This window comes from Carcharodon carcharias, chromosome 6, assembly GCF_017639515.1.
Source record: "Carcharodon carcharias isolate sCarCar2 chromosome 6, sCarCar2.pri, whole genome shotgun sequence".
In the NCBI taxonomy this organism is placed as follows: Eukaryota; Metazoa; Chordata; class Chondrichthyes; order Lamniformes; family Lamnidae; genus Carcharodon; species Carcharodon carcharias.
Genome location: NC_054472.1, coordinates 63960980 through 63979587, shown reverse-complemented (window position 1 = coordinate 63979587; position 18608 = coordinate 63960980). Strand labels below are relative to the sequence as shown.

General features: G+C 41.1%; 1 protein-coding gene across 1 annotated transcript in view; it reads right to left on the bottom strand.

Annotated features, from left to right (window-relative positions):
• csmd3b (CUB and Sushi multiple domains 3b) overlaps nucleotides 1–18608 on the bottom strand; it is a 2092226-nt gene that overhangs the window by 9824 nt on the left and 2063794 nt on the right. The window contains exons 64-67 of the mRNA XM_041189252.1: nucleotides 15901–16080; nucleotides 12955–13020; nucleotides 11296–11454; nucleotides 8357–8466 (exon numbers count right to left, since the gene is read on the bottom strand). Of these exons, the coding sequence (XP_041045186.1) occupies nucleotides 8357–8466; nucleotides 11296–11454; nucleotides 12955–13020; nucleotides 15901–16080 (515 nt within the window). The remainder of the gene's footprint in view (nucleotides 1–8356; nucleotides 8467–11295; nucleotides 11455–12954; nucleotides 13021–15900; nucleotides 16081–18608) is intronic.

Sequence of the window (18608 nt, the reverse complement as noted above, 5' to 3'; positions counted from 1 at the left end):
CCTTCTCAAGGGCAATTTGGGGTGGGCAATAAAATTGCTGACCTAGCTAGTGGCGTCCACATCCCAAAGAATTTTAAAAGTGTTCTCTGCTGTCAATTTCACTATGTCTATTGACACAAGTTAAGTGGATTCAAATGTTTGTGATTTGTTACTTTTAATACTTAATAGGGCCTGGATGACTGACATTTTGAACAACTTTCTGTCCAGACCTTTTGTTCTCATAGGAAAAATTTATCAATGGCGTACATTTTTTCCAAAGCTTTTTTTTTTTTACACATTCCACTTCACACTGTGATGTTCACTGGGTCGAGAAAGTGTATAGTGGGTCAATAAGCATGGAAGTGCCGGAGCTTGGCATAGTGTGCATGGGAGACATAGGGGGTGGATAGAAGGGCAGAGCCTGCCATAGGGACATGAGGAGGACCATTTGAACTTACCTTTTAAAAGGTCCCCTTATGCACACTAGGGCTCATGACTCCCCTAAGGGGCCTTGGAACACGAATCTTTAAACACTTGGCCTGACTCCATGAAAATTGAAGAGGAATTGGAGATCCCTATCTCTGCAATGGAGTCGGCCAGGTGCCAAATGTGGGCTTCTGATGGGAAGCAGCCCAAACCCTTGAAAGGCACTCCCGATATTCAGACAGCCTGGGACTCGGTGAAAATCAGGTCAACATTACAGTTCATTGACCTTTCATGAGAAAGTTCTGATTTCTGCTGAAAGGTCATCAACCTGAAACATTAACTCTATTTCTTTCTACAGATGCTGCCAGTATGTTTTTGTTTTTATCCCACTATTATCTATTGGACATTTTTTCACCATAACATTTCTGCAGTTGCTGTTTTGATGAACTGCATCCTCATCTGTACCTTTGATGCCCCAGTCCTCAAGAAAACTATTACTTTCATTTGCTGGCCGTTCCCCTTGCTATGGCTCTGATCTCCATTTCATGAAGTCCAATGGATATGGCCCCCAAAGGATATGGCACAATGGTTTAGCCAAACACCAGGGGATTTGACTGGACTGTATAAAATACTATTGAGTCCTGCTCTTATCTGATAAAACTATTCATTATTCCAGGATGCTCCTTAAAAGCAAAGATAACCTCCCGACTCCTTTTCTCTACTGAAAACCATCTTCCTAAACCCCTCTCCCTTTGTCCTACGCTCTCACCTCCAACAATAAGTGCAAGGAGCTCATCGACTTCTTTGTCACTTAGATCAAAGCCATCCAATCAGCTACATCTACCACTTCCCTCCCTGTCACCAACCCAAATTTCTTCTGCAGCTCCACTCTGCCCTAGCCCTGAATTCAGAGTTCATTTTGTCCACAAGATCCAGTTCCTGCTCCCTCGATCCTATTCCCATTAAACTGCTGGTCACCCAGCTTCCTCTCCTGTTCCCCATTTTAACTGATATTGTTAATGGTTCTCTCTCCTCAGTACTACCTCCCACCTTTAAATCTGCCATCATCCTCAAAATCGAACCCTTGATGCAAACTACCATCCATCTTCAACCTTCCTTTCCGAAGTCCTTGAAATTGTTGTTGCCTGTCGAATCTCTGCCCATCTTTCCTAAAACTCAACGTTTGAATCCCTCCAATCAGGTTTTTGTCCCTGCCACAGAATCAAAACAGTTCTTATCAAAGTCACAAATAACTTTCCATGTTACTGTGACAAAGGTAAACTTTCCCTCCTTGTCCTTCTGAGCCTGTCTGCAGCCTTTGACACAGCTGACCACACCATCCTCCTCCAATACTTGTTGACCAGGTGGTGGGACTGCACTCACTTGGTTCCATTGTTATCTGAAAGCAAAATAATGTGGATGCTGGAAATCTGAAACAAAAACAAAAATTGCTGGAAAAACTCAACAGGTCTGACAGCATCTGTGGAGAGAAAAACAGAGTTAACGTCTCGATTCCAAATGACTCTTCTTCAGAACTAAAGAGAAGTAAAAATGTAGTGAAATATAAGCTGTTTAAGTGGGGGTGGGACAGGTGAAGCTGGATAGAAGGCCAGGCAAAGGAGAGCTCGCAAAAGATGTCGTAAGGTGATACCGGCTAAAGGAGGTGCTAATGGGGACATTGAAGGTAGAAAGCCGGATGAACAAGTGACAGATAGCCCTAGTAGGGGTGGGGTGGGGGCAGAGGACGGTGTGGGAGAAAAGATCGAAATAGGCTAAAAGGTGGGGATAACACAATGAATGGAAATCCATTTAAAAAATAATAGAAATAGGTGGGAAAAAATAACTATAAGATATATATTTATTTTTTAATTTATATATATTTTTTCCCACCTATTTCTATTATTATTATTTTAAAAATTTATTTCCATTCATTGTTTTATCCCCACCTTTTAGCCCATTTTGATCTTTTTTCCCACACTATACCCTCCCCCGACCCCACCGCCACTCGGGCCATCTGTCACTTGCTCATCCTGCTTTCTACTCTTAATGTCTCCATTAGCACCTCCTTTAGGCAGTATCACCACCATCAACACCCCTTCGACCTATGTTTATGACATCTTTTGTGACCTCTCCTTTGCCTTCACCTACCACTGCCCTTCTATCCAACTTCACTTGTCCCGCCCCTCTTAAACAGTATATATTTCATCACATTTTTGCTTCTCTTTAGTTCTGAAGAAGTCATATAGACTCGAAATGTTAACTCTGTCTTTCTCTCCACAGAGGCTGTCAGATCTGCTGAGTTTTTTCAGTATGTTTTGTTTTTGTTCCATTCTTATCTATCTCTTTGTAGCCAGAGAATCACTTGCAAAGGCTTCCCTTCCCAATCCCAGACTGTTATCTCTTATAGATGTGTCTCCTAAGATCTACCCTCAAATTCCATCAAATTTCTCACCCTTATGTTGCCTCTTGGCAATGACGTTAAAAAAATGGTGGTTTATATATGTACCCGGACAACACACAGTTCTCCATCACCACCATTTCTCTTGACTCCTTGACTGTTGCTAAATTATCAGAGTGCTTATTTAAAATCCAATACTGGATGAGGGGACACTTCCTCCATTTAAAATGGGGAAGACTGGAGCCATTGTCTTTGGTCTCTGCTCCAAACAATGTTATTTAGCTCCCGTCTCCATCCCTCTCTCATGCAACTGTCTGAGACTAAGCTAGACTGTTTGTAAACTTAATGCCATATTTGACCCTGCATGAGCTTCCAACCATATATTCGCACCATCATTGAGACCATCTATTTCCAACTCTGAAATATCACCCTTGCCTCAGTTCATCAGCTGCTGAATCCCTCATTACCATGCCTTTGTTACCTCTATATTTGGATATTCCAATTCAATCCTCACTGCATTCCATATTCAACCCTCCTCAAACTTATTGGGCGCTATGCACTCCCTGTGCAGGTGGTGGGGGGGTGGGGGGTGGGGAATCCCTGAAATCGACAGTGCGCTCTTTTGCGCATGTGCATGAAAGAGCACACATCTCCCTGAGGCTAAGTGCAGCCTCAGGGAGATCGCCTGGACTTGTAAAAATATTAAAAATAGAAAAAAAAAATTCCCTTACATGTCCCCTCATGTGACAATGTCACATGAGTTGGGACATGTTCATAATTTACAGAACAACTTAATTACAATTTTTAAAACCCTATATGAAACCTCATCCCGCCGGCAGATGAGGTTTAATATTTCTTCTATTTGCTGCCAGAGCTCCTGGCTGACCCAATGACCCCAAGGTTGGATGGGCAGGTTCTTTGGTTGGTTAACTGATCCTGTCAAAGGCCTCAAGTGGGCACTGACAGGTCGGCGGGCCTGCAGCTGATTTTGCTGTGCCCCCGCCTTCCTGAAAACTTACATGGAGTGGGGTGATGTCAGGGGTTCCACCCCACATCATCCCATGTCATCTTATATATCGGCGAGCGGGCCCCAGCCCCAGCTCGCCGACAGCAAAATTCTGCCCATTAATACCCAAAACTTTGCTTCCCATTTCCTTTCTCTGCTAAGTCCCATTTAACCATCAACCCTGCGCTCATTGACCTATATTGGCTCCCAGTAAAGCAACACCTTGAAGTTAAAATTCCCATCCTTGCTTTGAAATTGATCAGTGGCCTTGGCCCTTCCCAATCTCGGACAAGCTCTAGCTCCACAACACTGAGATATCGGTTCTGATCTATTCCTGGCCTATTGAGCTTCTTAGATTGTAATTACTCCACTATGTGTGGCCATGCCTTCAGTCGCCAAAGATCCAAGCTCTGCTATTCACTCCCCAAATCTCTGTGATTCTCCATTTCTCTTTCTTTCTTTGTAATGAACTCCAATACTTACATTGAGTTTAGATCAGGAGTTCGGGAGCTCCAGTTCCCTGAGGGCCCTGCGCATGTGCTAGCCATAGAATAGCTGCACATGTGCAGTTTGAATCTTTTCCTGTTGTGTTTTCTGCATATGCGCCAGCCAGAGAATGGCCGCAAGTGCACAGTTTGTCTATTTTCATGTCTTCAGGCTGGGAACAAGCCCAGTGCACATGCACAGAAGGAAAAGAAGGAAAAAAGTGAAACAGTATGAAACTGCAGGTCAGGTGACCTGAAAAGGAGCACCATTGCAGAGAAGGTGTCCCAGGGAGCAGGACACTGGGAGGGAGACACAGAGAAGGTTCCAAACCAAGAAGAAGGTCCCAAAACAGGGAGTGGGACCGAAGCAGGTCCAAGAAGACAGTCCCAGATAAGAGACAAGGGCAGAAATCAGAAACAGATCCCATTCAGTAAAGGTCAGAGAAAGGAGCAGAGAAAAAAGCTCCAAGTTAAAGGAAGAGTTACGAGGAGCAGACTTGAAGTAAAGTGGATTTGAGCGAAGCCCTGAAGATCCAAGAGGACAGCTGAAGGTTGGTGATTCCATGCTGTGGGCTGTAAGGATGAAGGTACCCTTTGGAACAGTGGTGTTCTGCTTGGCACACCCAAAGATTTGGAAGTGTGCTTGGAAGATGAAGCTTGTGTACACTTGGCAATCCAGGGGAAAGAAATCTCAGAAGGCGAGATTGAAACCCTGGAGGTGGATCCTTGTGAAAGCCATCTGAATGGGAGTGGCATTTGAAGAGAATTCTAAGGAAAGTGTTTCAAATGTGGAGATTGGAAACCCTTGTGAGAAATTCAGTTTCAGTGAGACTGGTTAGTTCATGGTGTGACAAGGGTCTGGGTGGGTTGTTGAAAAATCCATAGAATCTGCTTTGGTCACATTTGTCAATTAATTTGGAGTGTGGCATGTCTGAACACAGTTCACCAGTTGGCTCACATGTACTGCACCCTTTCGCTGAATATTAGAGTATAAGATAGCTACCGTAAATTGTTTATCTGTGTGAATTGGTATGTATCTGTAAAGATATTGCTGGGATAAAGGAATAGTGTGATTTGAATCATTTCTTTGTGTTTGTGTTGGATATCTTTCCAGCCTGTTTGTCTGGTGTAATATAGTTCAGTTTTTCTTGTTTAATAAATATTTTATTCTTTTTCTTTAAAGTTCATCAGCAGACTCCTGTGAATTTGTTCAGTAATTTACATCCATCATTTCTAAAAAAAATGTAAAAGTTACAAGCTTTCAACCCAGGTTTCACTCTGGGATCTGACTTGTTAAGTAGCAACATCAGATGAGATCATAGCACCTCCAAAACACTCCTTAAAACTATACGAACATTTAAACATACAAATTGGGACAGAAGTAGGCCATTCGGCCACTCAAGCCTGTTCTGCCATTCAATAAGATCATGGCTGATCTGTCTGTGTTTCGATTTCCACATTCCCATCTACCCTGGTAATCTTTGATTCCCTTGCCTAACAATAATCTATCTACCTCTGTCTTAAAAATATTCAATGGCCTCGCCTCCACCACCTTCTGAGGCAGAGGGTTCCAAAGCCACACAACCCGCTTGAGAGAAAAAAAAATTCTCCTCATCTCTGTCCTAAAAACCCCTAATTTTAAAACAGTGTCCCCTAGTTCTGGACTCATCCAAAAGAGGAAACATCCTTTCCATGTCCACCTTGTCAAGGACATTCAGGATCTGAAATACTTCAATCAAGTCACCCCTCACTCTTCTAAATTCCAGTGGAAACAAGCCCAGTCTGTCCAACTTTTCCACATAAGACAATCCGCTCATTCCAGGTATCAATCAAATAAACCTCCTCTGAACTGCCTCCAATACATTTACATCCTTACTTAAATAAGATGACCAAAATTGCACATGGTATTCGAGGTGTGGTGTCGCCAATGCCCTGTATAACTGAAGCATAACATCCTTACTTTTGTATTCAATTCCTCTGAAGTAAAGGATAGCATTTCAATAGCCTTATTAATTACTTGCTGTAGCTGCATACCAACCCCCTGTGACTCATGAACCAGAACACCCAAATCCCTCTGCACCACGGAATTCTGCAGTTGTTCTCAATTTAAGTAATACTCTGCTTTTTTTATTCTTCCTGCCAAATGAACAATCTCACATTTTCCCACATCGTATTCCATCTGTCAGACCCTTACCCACTCGCTCAACCTAACTATATCTGTCTGCAACCTCCTTATGTCCTCTTCACAAGATACTTTCCTACTTATCTTTGTGTCATCTACAAATTTTTCCACCATAACTTTGCTCCCGTCATCTAAGTCATTGAAATAAATTGTGAAAAGTTGAGGCCCCAGCATAGACCCCTGCGTGTTGTCAAATCCTGCCAATCAGAAAAAATCTCATTTACGCATACACTTTGTTTTCTGCCTGCCAACCAGTCTTCTATCCATGTTAATGTGTTACCCCCTACACCATGAGCTTTTCTGTCTGCAATAGCCTTTGATGTGGTACCGTGTCGAATGCCTTATTGAAATCCAAATACAGACATCTACAGCCTCCCCTTTATCCACAGCACATGTTACTCCTCCAAAGAACTCCAGTAAATTGGTTAAACATGACTTTCCTTTCACAAAACCATGCTGACTCTTCCTGATTACCTTGGGCTGAATTTTCCCTCCGTTGGGGGTGTCGTTGATGGGCGGGCGCGTGCAGATGCGCTTCTGATCAGCGTTCCCGATCGGAGGTGTGGAGCCATTTTACATGGGCGGGCCAATTAAGGTCTGCCCAGCGTGACGTCTGCAGGGAAGCGCTATGCGCTTCCAATGTGGGCGGGGGGAATGCCTAAAATCGAGTGCACTCTTTTGCGCATGCGCACAAAAGAGCACAGTCATCTCCCTGAGGCTAAGTGCTGCCTCAGGGAGATCACCTCTACTTTCAAAAATATTAAAAATAGAAAAAAAAATTCCCTTACATGTCCCCTCATGGGAAAATGTCACAAGTTGGGACATGTTCATAATTTCCAAAAAATCTTTATTAAAATTTTTAAAACCCTCGTGAATGAAACCTCATTCTGCCCATGGCACCTTAAGGTTGGATGGGCAGGTCCACTAATTACTTTAATTGCTCTGTCAATGGCCTCAATTGACCATTGACAGGTCGACGGGCCCGCAGCTGATTTTGCTGTGGCCCCGCCTTCCTGAAAATTTAAATGGGGCGGGGTGGCGTCGGAAGTTCCGCATTTTACGCATCAGTGAGCAGGCCCTGCCCCCACTTAACCACAGTAAAATCCAGCCCCTTGAGTTTTTCTGAGTATCCAGCTATAACCTCCTTAATGATTGATTCTAACACCTTCCCCACTATAAAGGTCAACCTAACTGGCCTATAGTTTCCTGTTTTTTGCCTCCCTTTCTTCTCGAATAGAATATATTTGCTACTTTCCAGTCTGGTGGAACCTTTCCAGAATTTAGGGAATTTTAGAAAATTAACACCAACGCTTCTGCTACCTCATTTTCCACCTCTTTTAAGACTCTAGGATGAAGTCCATCAGGAGCCAGAGAATTGTCAGCTCACAGCTCCAACAGTTTGATCAGTACCGCTTCCCTAGTGATTGTAATCTCACCAAGTTCCTCTCTCTCTTCCACCTCCTGTTTTACAGCTATTACTGGAATGTTTTTTGTATCCTCTATAGCAGCAAAGTATTTGTTCATTTCATCAATCATTTCCTTATTATTAACTCCCATTGTCACTCTCTAGAGGACCAACATTCACTTTACTTACTTTTTTCCACTGATTTTAAAGGAAATCAAAATACGAAAGGATATAAAATAAGCTATTGACCTACTCTCTCCCGTTTTGAACTATTATAGGCACAAACAAAATCTACCGCAATGACTGAAGCAAAAGAACAGCCGCGTACTTGGGAATATTAATTGCTTACTTGAGATTATTTAGTTGATTATTCCTCAATTATTCATTTTTTTTAAGAATACAGGAAGTTAAAGTCAGTATAAAATAAGCCTGCCAAGAGGAATCCATTTGACTGAGTTCACAGGAGCACACTTACATAACCATCCATAGCCCATTCATCTTTGATCTTGCCTATAGAAGCTTGGGCAGGTGCTTTCACATGGTACATTAGAAGCATTAGACGTGCTTCCTGGCTTTTGTAAATACCTAAAGGAACAAAAGAAAGTGAAGAATTATACCTAGAAATGGAACAGCAGGTCCTTGAATTTCAATGAAGAAAAAATAGCTTTAATAAATATAGCAGGTTACATGGATGATTCATATTGCCAAATATCACTTTGCTATATTCTGACTTTACAAAGCAGTGACACGGGGATGGAGAATAAACTATATTTAAGAGTTGTTCAGACCTTAAAATGTGCTATCTGCTTAAAATTGTATTTCAAGCTGTGTACAAGAACTTGCAGTTAAATTGTGCCTTTAACGTAGATACTTATCCCAATGTGCTTCATCAATGCACATAAAAAAGAAATTGAAGTGCTAGCCAAAGCTAGAGGGGTGAATTTTATAAACGGTTGTGAAGGAGGGGAGGGAAGAGAAGCAGAGAGATTTAAAATGAAGTTCCAGAGTATAGGGCCTAGGCGGCTCAGGGGCATGGTCCTCAGAGGGGGAGCAAAGGAGGGGTTGATGCACAAGAGGCTAGAATCAGAAGAACAAAGTGTTCAATGAAGACTGTAGGCTTCAAGTTCTCCTGCAGTGTCTCTGTGAAGCTGTGTGAACATGAGAAACAGCACTTCATCTTTCAATTAGACACCTCACAGCCTTCCAGACTCAACATTGGGTTCAACAATTTCACACTATAATCTCTGTCCCCATGTTGTTTCCTTTACCTTTCCTCTCTTTTTCCTCTTGTTTTTGTTTTCAAATGGCCATTGTTTAACATTCTGCCGCTCACTCTGGAAATTTCTCTGTATACATATTTTGCATCCTTACTTGTCCTGTCACCACTCCCTTTAGTCCAGTACCACCAACTCTTTTCTCATTTAATCTCTCCTTTTTTTCAACCTATCACAGGTCTTCCCTTTGGTTCCACCCTCCGCCTTTCACTTTTTTAAAACCTACTGCATTGCTAACTTTTCCCAATTCTGATGAAAGGTCATTGACTTGAAGTGATAACTGCTTCTCTCTCCAGATACTGCCTGACTTGATAGATGATCAGGATATGCTGAGATATTGAATGGATTCTTTACATCAGTTTTCACAAATGAGAACTTCACAAATATTTCTTTCATTGTAAATGGGACTGTAATTCATAACATTTAAGAAGTCTAAAAATGACACAATGTAATCTTACAACATTCCTCTGTCTGTTTAGCTTTAATCACGCCCATTAATTCATTTATTTTAAATGGATTAATGGTTCCGCTAAAATAACAGCTAGAGACTGCTACATCAATGTTTTAAGCAGAAACCAGAAAAATAAATGCCACAAGATTCCTAGGTTCAATGGGATAATATCCTTGAAAATTGAAGGAATTAATGAAAGAAATTAGTCATACTTTGAGTGATATTTTTTAAAGAGTAATAGCACTTAAATAAAGGAGAGCAAATGTAGTTCTAATGGTTGGAAAACAGCCGGTCATGAACCTGTTAATTGCAGCTCAGTTAGCCTTACATTCACAGTGTGAAAAAATCTCGGCCCTTAAGTGAGCATTTAAAGAGCATATGTATTATTAGAAGTAGCTAACATGGCTTCAGAAATAAGAATATGTGTCTACAAACCTACTATAATTATCTTAGGAAGCAACTAATGTATTGAATAAGGGCAATCCAGTAGACGTAGTTTATTTAGTGTTCGGAAAGCATTGACAATATACCACATGTGATACTAGCAAGGTAGGCTTATAGAGTAGGTTAAATGTTGGTCCAGGAACAGAAGCCAAAAGCTTGGAATAAACGGAAAATACTTTTCTTGGGATAGAGTGGTATTCTGCAGGAATATGTTCTGGGACAACTGCTGCGCATGATATTTGAGAATGATTGGTTTCCATCGAAAAAAATATCATGTTTGCTGTTGGCACAAAGCACTATAAGCAGACAATGAGTAGAAGAGAGATGGATTTTCATCAGAGTGATGTGGACTATTATACAGATTTGCTGATCTGGGGCAGATCGAACATAATGTGGATAAATAAAAGGTAATGCACATAGAAAGAGATAACATTAAATATGTATAAATATGAGAGTGTCTTTTATTTTTATGCTGCAAAGGTTAAAGGGGGAGGATTTGGAAGTGATCGCAGATCATACATTGACACAATTATGAATAAAGTAAATCAGTGCTGTGTGCATCTAGAAGCCATTGGAATGTAGATTAGAATAAATTATACTGACAATGTACTGATGAATAGCTGTGTGCTGTTTTAGTCACTCAACCACATAAAGAATTTAGCTGCATTAGAGAAGCTTCAGTGAACTATGACCGACATGAATACGAATACTTGATGTAGATCTTTAAAGTAATGAAACATATCCCAGGATATAGGTGGGAAGTGGTAATTAGAGTAGGCAGAATCTTTTGGAAAGTACAAACGCAGGCATAGACTAATTGAGCTGAATGGTCCATTTCTTTGTTGTACATATCAATACTGTGATCATCAAAGGACAGAATAACCTCTGTATTCTATGGTAAGTCACATTTTCAGATATCTACTACACTGTAGAAGGTAATGGAAAATCCCATAAAGGCTCATTATCCAAGTGAGCAGCTGAGCTTTGCATACCAGGAAGGTGCCAGAGTTGAACCTAGACTGTGCTGAATTAATTGGTCACAGCCAGTGTAGATAGAAGGACAGACAACTGCCCTCAGAAACTCTAGGTTTGGCAAATGAAAATTAGTCAGTCTCCCTAATCCCAATCACTCTCCAGAAGAAAGCAGATGGAAGATCAGGTAAAGACAAAATTCCTCCCCTCACTGATCAAGTTTATAAAATGTATGGAGCTTTTCTTTCACAAAGATTATTGATAGATCTGTACCTGAAAGCTGTAACTCCATATCACTGTTTGTGAGAGTGGCATTTACTCTGCTTGTTGAAGTGTTATAACTAGTCACGGTCAATGTCATGGGCTGCTTCTTTCCTTTGTAATTATAAGACCCCTTCCAAATATAATATGGGGCAAAAACATCATCTGGAACTGCAAATTAAAAGCATGTTAGCGATGAATCAGAAATTCTAAAATGCATCTTAACAAATTACTAAGATCAAAAACATGGGATAAATTGGACTTGGACATGGATGCAAAACAAACAGAATCACAGTTGCTGAACATTATCCAACACACTTAAGGTTCAGTTCTATTGAAGCCAATGGGAACTGAATATTGGATGGATCATTTTACAAGTCACCCATGCAACACAGCCTATTTTAGTTCCCATTCATGTTTAATGCCCCCTCACCATTTTCTTTATTTCACTGTGAAATACATTGTTTACAAACATGACAAAAATGACTTAGTTTCTATATAAGTTTTGTGTGTCTGTGTTATCTCCTGTGCTTATCGTAGTAAGGAATATCAATGATGCAAAACTACACATCTTCTGACTTTTTGAACCCAGTAAACATTGCCAGGACAAGTACACAAGCTTACAACTCCTTAGACTGTGCTTCAACTGTGTGCCTTCTGTGTGCAAAATTTCAATAAAATGCATGCTGTGCACCATTTATAATTTGGTTTCTTCAAACAAAATAGACAATCTAGTATTGTTACGCAAAAGCCTGTTGTGCACTAATGTTTAATGGGACTGGGTTGAGAATGACCAAATTAATTTTGTAAGATTCATACAGCTAGCTAAGAGGAATATTTTTCATCTTAATAGTTTGTGTTAGATTTTCATTCATAATTCATTTGTTGGAACATGAAACCTGATAGTCAACAATTTACCAACTAATTTAAGAATATTATTTGACATTTTTTCAGCACTTGGAGAATAACAGATTATCGCTATAAATTGTCAAAAACTGAAATAAGTATTGATTTTGTTTTTTATAAGCAGAAGTTTGTCTTGAAACACTTTAAGGACTGTCCTTGGTGATGCTTGGAAGTATTACTTTTATGACTGAACACAGATATAAAAAGAACACAACAGCCTTCAATACAAACTGTTATACATTTGAAGGCAAGCTACAGGCCTGAGTATTAGAGATATAATTTATTTTCACTGTTCAGAAGAACTTATAATTCTCTAAGAACAAACATCAGGCAATATGTGAATGCCACGTGAACTCTGGATTTTAACTTGCTACTTTTTAATTCCTTGACCACCAGCCACATTCTTAATATGCATCTTAGAGAACCTTGGCTAAAAATAAAATAATGTATATTTCATTAGAGAATAATCCTAATTTGAATGAGAATGTAATGAAGGCAATCTTCAGTTCTACAGTAAGATTACAATAGAATATAAGTCAACATGCATGTCATAAGTTTTCAGTTAGTGAAATATTACAATATCAATGTTTTATTCTGTCTGTAAATTGACATTGAATATACCAAACTATAATAACTTGGAATGCAACTAAATAGTTTGGTATTAAAACAAACATCAAGAGTATTAACACACTTACTAAAATTGTAACATCCTTATCCACACAAGTAGGTAATTAAATCTGTCAAAGTTTGAATAAAATGAACTACCATTTAGTTTAGGGCTTGGGGTTCCAATTGAAGGTCTGTTGCTCTTCTCTGATCTCTTTGAACCAGCTATGAAAATCAAGAAAATCTTAAGTAGAATATTAATAAATCTTTTCATACATATGCCAGTAATTTCCATGGGAGTTCCCCTGATCACCCACCATAACTCTGGCAGAAAATCAGCAGAAACCCTGGGGAAATGGAGTAAAGGCCAGGTCAGCAATTTCTCCAGAGTTTCCAACAAAGTAATGGAACAAAAAGGGATAACGTTTGCAGAAATTCTGTCAAATTGTACAATATAACATTTCACAAAGCTAAAAATCTGGGTCCAGGTTTTATTCTGCAATTACACTGTACAACAGAAAAGCTCTTGAAAGCTACTTTAACCAGCTCTATATTTGTCTGCCATTGTTGGATTTTCTATCAGAGGCTTGCAGCAGCCACCTATTAGTCACTTCTGGGTAATGCCTTGGAAGCCAACCACAATTATTTCAGTAAACCTGAATCTAAAATGTTGGCTGGAGGTAAAAGCTAATTTTTTCAACAGGTGAAATCCTGTCCATGACATTGCACTTATGTTAAATCGGGTTCTTTCGGTTTAAAAATAAAAATGAATGTGAAAATGCCAGTGACCATCAAAATCACTTTTATATAACATCATAATGCTTATTACTTAGAATCATACACTCTGACAGCATAGTCAGAAGCCATTTGGCCTATCGTGCTTGTGCCAGCTCTTTGAAAGAATTTAGCCCCAATGCTAGTTTTTCTCCCCATTATCCTGCAAATTAGTCCCCTTCAAGGTCAAGTTCAATTGCCTTGTGAAAGTTCCGATGGAATCTCATTCCACCAACCTTTCAGTTAGTACATTCCAAAATTTGCATGAGAACATGTTACCTCCTTTTGCTTTTGTTATATGCCAATTATTTTAAATCTAAGACCTCTGGTTACCAACCCACTTGTCAAAGAAAATAGCTTCTCCCCACTTGCTCTGTCAAAACCTTCATAACTTTGCATAGCTCAATTAACCTTCTCTGCTCAATGGAGAACAATTCTAGCTTCTTGAATCTCGCAGCATAACTGAAGTCCACCAGCCCTGGTACCATCCCGGTAGCCTCTTTGTATCCCTTCACTCACCCCACAGTGTGTTCCTAAAATGTGGTGCAGGGAATTGAACGCAATATGCTGGCTGAGGCCAAAACAATGATCTCTAAATGGTTTAGCATGACATCCTTATTTTTGTATTCACTGCCCCTAATTATCACACTAGCCAAGTATCACACTAGCCTTATAAGCCATTATTAATCACCTTAGCAACATGCCTTACCGCCTGCAAGGATTTGTGAATATGTACCTTGAGGTCCCGCTGCTCTTGCACCCCACCCAAAATTGTACCTCAGGGCAGAATCTTCGGCTTGGCGAGTGGGGGTGGGGCCCAGTTGCCGAGGTGTAAAGTGGCGCAGGGTGACGTTGGGTGTGCGTCCCTACGTCACTGCGCGTCATTTAGATTTTCAGTTTGGCGGGCACGCAGCCAAGTCGACTGCACTCCTGCCGAACTGTCAATGGCCTGTTAAGGAGCAATTAAGGCAATCAGTTGAGCTGCCCGTCCAACCTTAAGGTTGGTGGGTAGGCGAAGAGCCCGGCGGCCTTCACATTTTTCATGGAACCTCATCCATAGGCGGGATGAGGTTTCATGAATGATTTAAAATTTTCAGAAAAATGTTTATTAAAATTAATGCACATGTCCCAGCTCATGTGACAGTTTCACATGAGGAGACATGTCATAAAAAGTTTTACAACACTTTATTAGGCTGTTTAAACTTAAAACTAATCTCCCTGAGGCACCTCTGTGGTGCGAAAGAGCGCACTCCTGACTCAGGCAACCCCACCCCCCTACCCGCACAGGGAGTGCTCAGCGCTTTCGGGCGTGCGTCACTCTTAAGGGCCTTAATTGGCCCGCCCACGTAAAATGGTGGTGCCCAGCAGATTGGGGGTGCCGATCGGCTCCGCGCCTGCCCCCCGCACAACCCCCACATAATTCTCCCCATAAAGATTTTATTGCCCCTCCATGCTGTTTTTCCCAAAGTGTAAAACTTTACACTTACATGCATTAAATTTCATCAGCTACTTGTCTTCCCATTCTACTAGTCCATCTTTCTCCTGCTCCTTATTTATTACATTGCCAAATGATGTATGATCTGCAAACTCTCTATACCCAAGTGCAAGTCATTAAGATATAACAAGAAAATCAGTGGTCTTATTACCGAGGGCCCCACTTCATTCTTCTTTTGAGTCATATAAAAAAAATTAACCACTGCTCTCCGTCTCTTATCCCTTAGTCATGCATATATCCAAGTCCACTAGCAACACTTTAATAGCATACTTCTATTTTCTGAATACTTCTGTTATGTGGTACTTAATAAAGTACCTTTGAAAGTCCACTGCACTACCTTCATCAACCCTAAGTTACTTCATCAAAGAACTGAGCATTGGCTAAAAATCCTCAAAAATAATAATTAAATTTGTATTTTTTTCAATTGCAAGATACAATAACGCCATATCAGTATGACAACTAGATGGATTTCTGCATTATATTTTTGTGACTTTGTGATGTTAAGAATTGGCTTCAGGTATAGCAGAGGTGATTGTTAATTTTATGTTATTTTAACATTATTTTTATATCATAAGTAGACCAAAATTTAACTATTGCTAGACATGCTATGACTTTTTAAAAATTTGGCAAGTTGCCAGAAAGAACTTTACATGAATTTTAAATTGCAATTCATAAAGTTTGACTGACACATGCATGACTGAAAGTTGCAATAATCTCTTCTTACTTCCTATACATCAACTAATGTAATGCTTTCAACAGAAGTATTCAGCTTTCAGCATTCAAGTGATCACTGCAAATGATAAGGCCAAACTGGTGGCTTTCAAAAAACATCTTACCATGACAGATGGGTGATTTTCCTGTCCATGTTCCATCAGACCTGCATGCTCTGTGTTCTGATCCTCCAGCTAAGAAGAATCCAGGTTGGCAGGTGTACAGTAATACATAACCCAGTGAAGGAAGATCCATCCCAACTACATTGGTATGTGCAGGTGTCTCCGGTTGCTTGCAGTTGTGCGCTACAGCAATAATCATTATATATGGAGGGTGAGGACAGTAATGCATAATAGTTAGAAAAAAATAGATAATGCTTTTCTTCCAAGTAATCTTTTCTTCATAGCTTGACACACTGGAGTTTAAATAGTTTCAAAATAAACAAATTTAGTGGCAATTTGTTAATTATCACTAACTAGCATTAATCTGAACCAGTTTGGTCGTGGGTTGGTTAGCCCATAACGGTTAGTGAATAACAAGGAAAATCAGGCAAAGTGTACACAACAGGTCACTGATCCACTATTGCCCATTTAGCAGCCCCGACAAAGTTGAATTTCATCCCCAAGAAAATAAGTGATAAACGTCCAAAGGGCAAACAATATTAGCATGAAGATAGAAACAGAGAAGGTGGAAACACTCAAGAGGTCAGGCAGCCTGTACAGAGAAACAGAAGTCAGTCAAGCTATGGGGCAGAATCATTCTAGATTTGCGCTAAGTGCGGTAGCAAGCAGAAAAAAGACGTTTTACCCGCTGGCTGCAATGGCGGCTTTTCACGCAGCACCATCCCAATCCTGCCCCAATAATCACGCATTCCCTGTTTCGATGGCGAGCAGGCTCTGATTTGCCTGCCATGGTGTCACTTCGCCATTTCATCATGCCGGGCGCCACATTTAAAGTACAGCCACACGCACACCTCTCAGTGATTCCAGCCCAGGACGGCTGCAAAGAAGATAAGACCCCAAAATGCAAGAAGACTGCAGCCCCCATTCCCCGGTTTAATGATGCGTTCCTCGAGCACCTTTTGGACAGTGTGGAGGCCCGCCATGATAAGCCCTAGCCCCACTCTGGCCTCAGGAGGGGCAGCAACATTACCACTCAGGCTTGGTAGGCAATGGCAGTGGTGAACAGTGCCAATGCTGCACAGAAGAGGTTGGCCATCCAATGCAGATGGGAGATAAATGATCTTAGATGCGCAGCTGCGGTAAGGCAACCATCGCATCTCTCTAAACTCGCACACTCAAGCATTCACACATTCACTGGCACCTCACTAACTACCAGCTCAAGGGAAATCACCACTCATTCTCTCACAAATACCCTCACATCACCATCTGGCCTTATCTCCTCTGGAGACTGCCTCCTCAGCCCTCACCATCTTGAGGCCACTTGCACAGATCAAATTGTGCTCCCACACATACCCTGTGATATCGCCCTTTCTAGTAAAACCCTTACCCTGCAGCCTCTTCTCTTGTCTGATGCCACTTCTCCCCCATCCCCAAACAAGCCCTAGCCCTGCAGCCATTGAAAAGCCAACCCCGCCTTATGGCTGGTCTGGTAGGTAGAGGACTGCCTGTGAGTCCTAAAAGTAATATGGTGTTGTCTGGCACTGATGATTGTGAATGCTGCCTGAAGCAAGGTGGGCAAACAAATCTCGAAGTCCCGAGCGAAGTGCAGCTCACCAGGTGCATGTCATTTATGTTCAGTTGTGAAACACATTGCACGCCGACATGATGCACGCCAATGTGGGCAGATGATCCAGTGGGGGAAGATGATTCCAGGGAGCTGGGCTTATAAGGATACGCAGGTGCATTACAATAAAATTCCCGACATCAGATGGTGGGAAACACAGCCTGCCATTGACAGGCAGAGCAGATGATTGCAAACTGGTTTCACGACATTGTGAAACCACCTTTTTGCCTTCCCGCCATATTGTCCACTCATGTCGCCAAACACGCCCGACGCCAGCAGGCACAGAAAATTCCTCTTAACGTTTCTGAAGAGTGGAAGATATTGCAGATGAACAGCATTTAAAATGAACTGAACATGACAAGGGGGAAAGGGGCAAAAAAGCACACCTTCCACCCCACTTTTAATTGTACTTCTATGTCAATATTCTGTATTTGCTGCTCACAATGTGGTCTCCTCTTCACTGGGAAACCAAATGCTATTTGTGTGATGGCTTTGCTATATACCTTGGTTGTGTCCGCACTTCACATTTTAATTCTCAATCCCAATCCTACTCCGACCTCATTTTCTACACTTTCTACTACTGGATAATGTTTATACTAGAGCCAGTGAAACTGGTGGAGTTGCGAGCCGGTGCTTGTGGTGGGAAATCACCTATCAGTACACAGCTGATGAGGTGATTCACATCCTGGGGGTCTACCTGCCTTTCTCCACCATATTCCGGCCCACAGCAACCATTGCTGCTTTGCCAGATTTTCCTTGCTCTCCTCTTCTATTTTGCTGTAACTAAGTGACCCCTTTTCTGGACCCATCTTCTGTTTCTCTACTTGTTTTGCCTTGCACCATCATTCCAGAGGTACAATAAAGCTAACATGTGGCTGGATATTGATCTAGTAAAGTTCATGAACTAGTCCGTGTTGATGATTACCCATTTTTAAAAATATAATAAACAAAGCACTTACATTTATAAAGCATCTTTCATGACCTCAGGATGTCCCAAATCACTTTACAGCCAACCAAACATTTTTGAAATGTTGACACTTTGGTAATGTAGGAAGATCAGCAACTTTTTTGCACAATGAGATCCCAC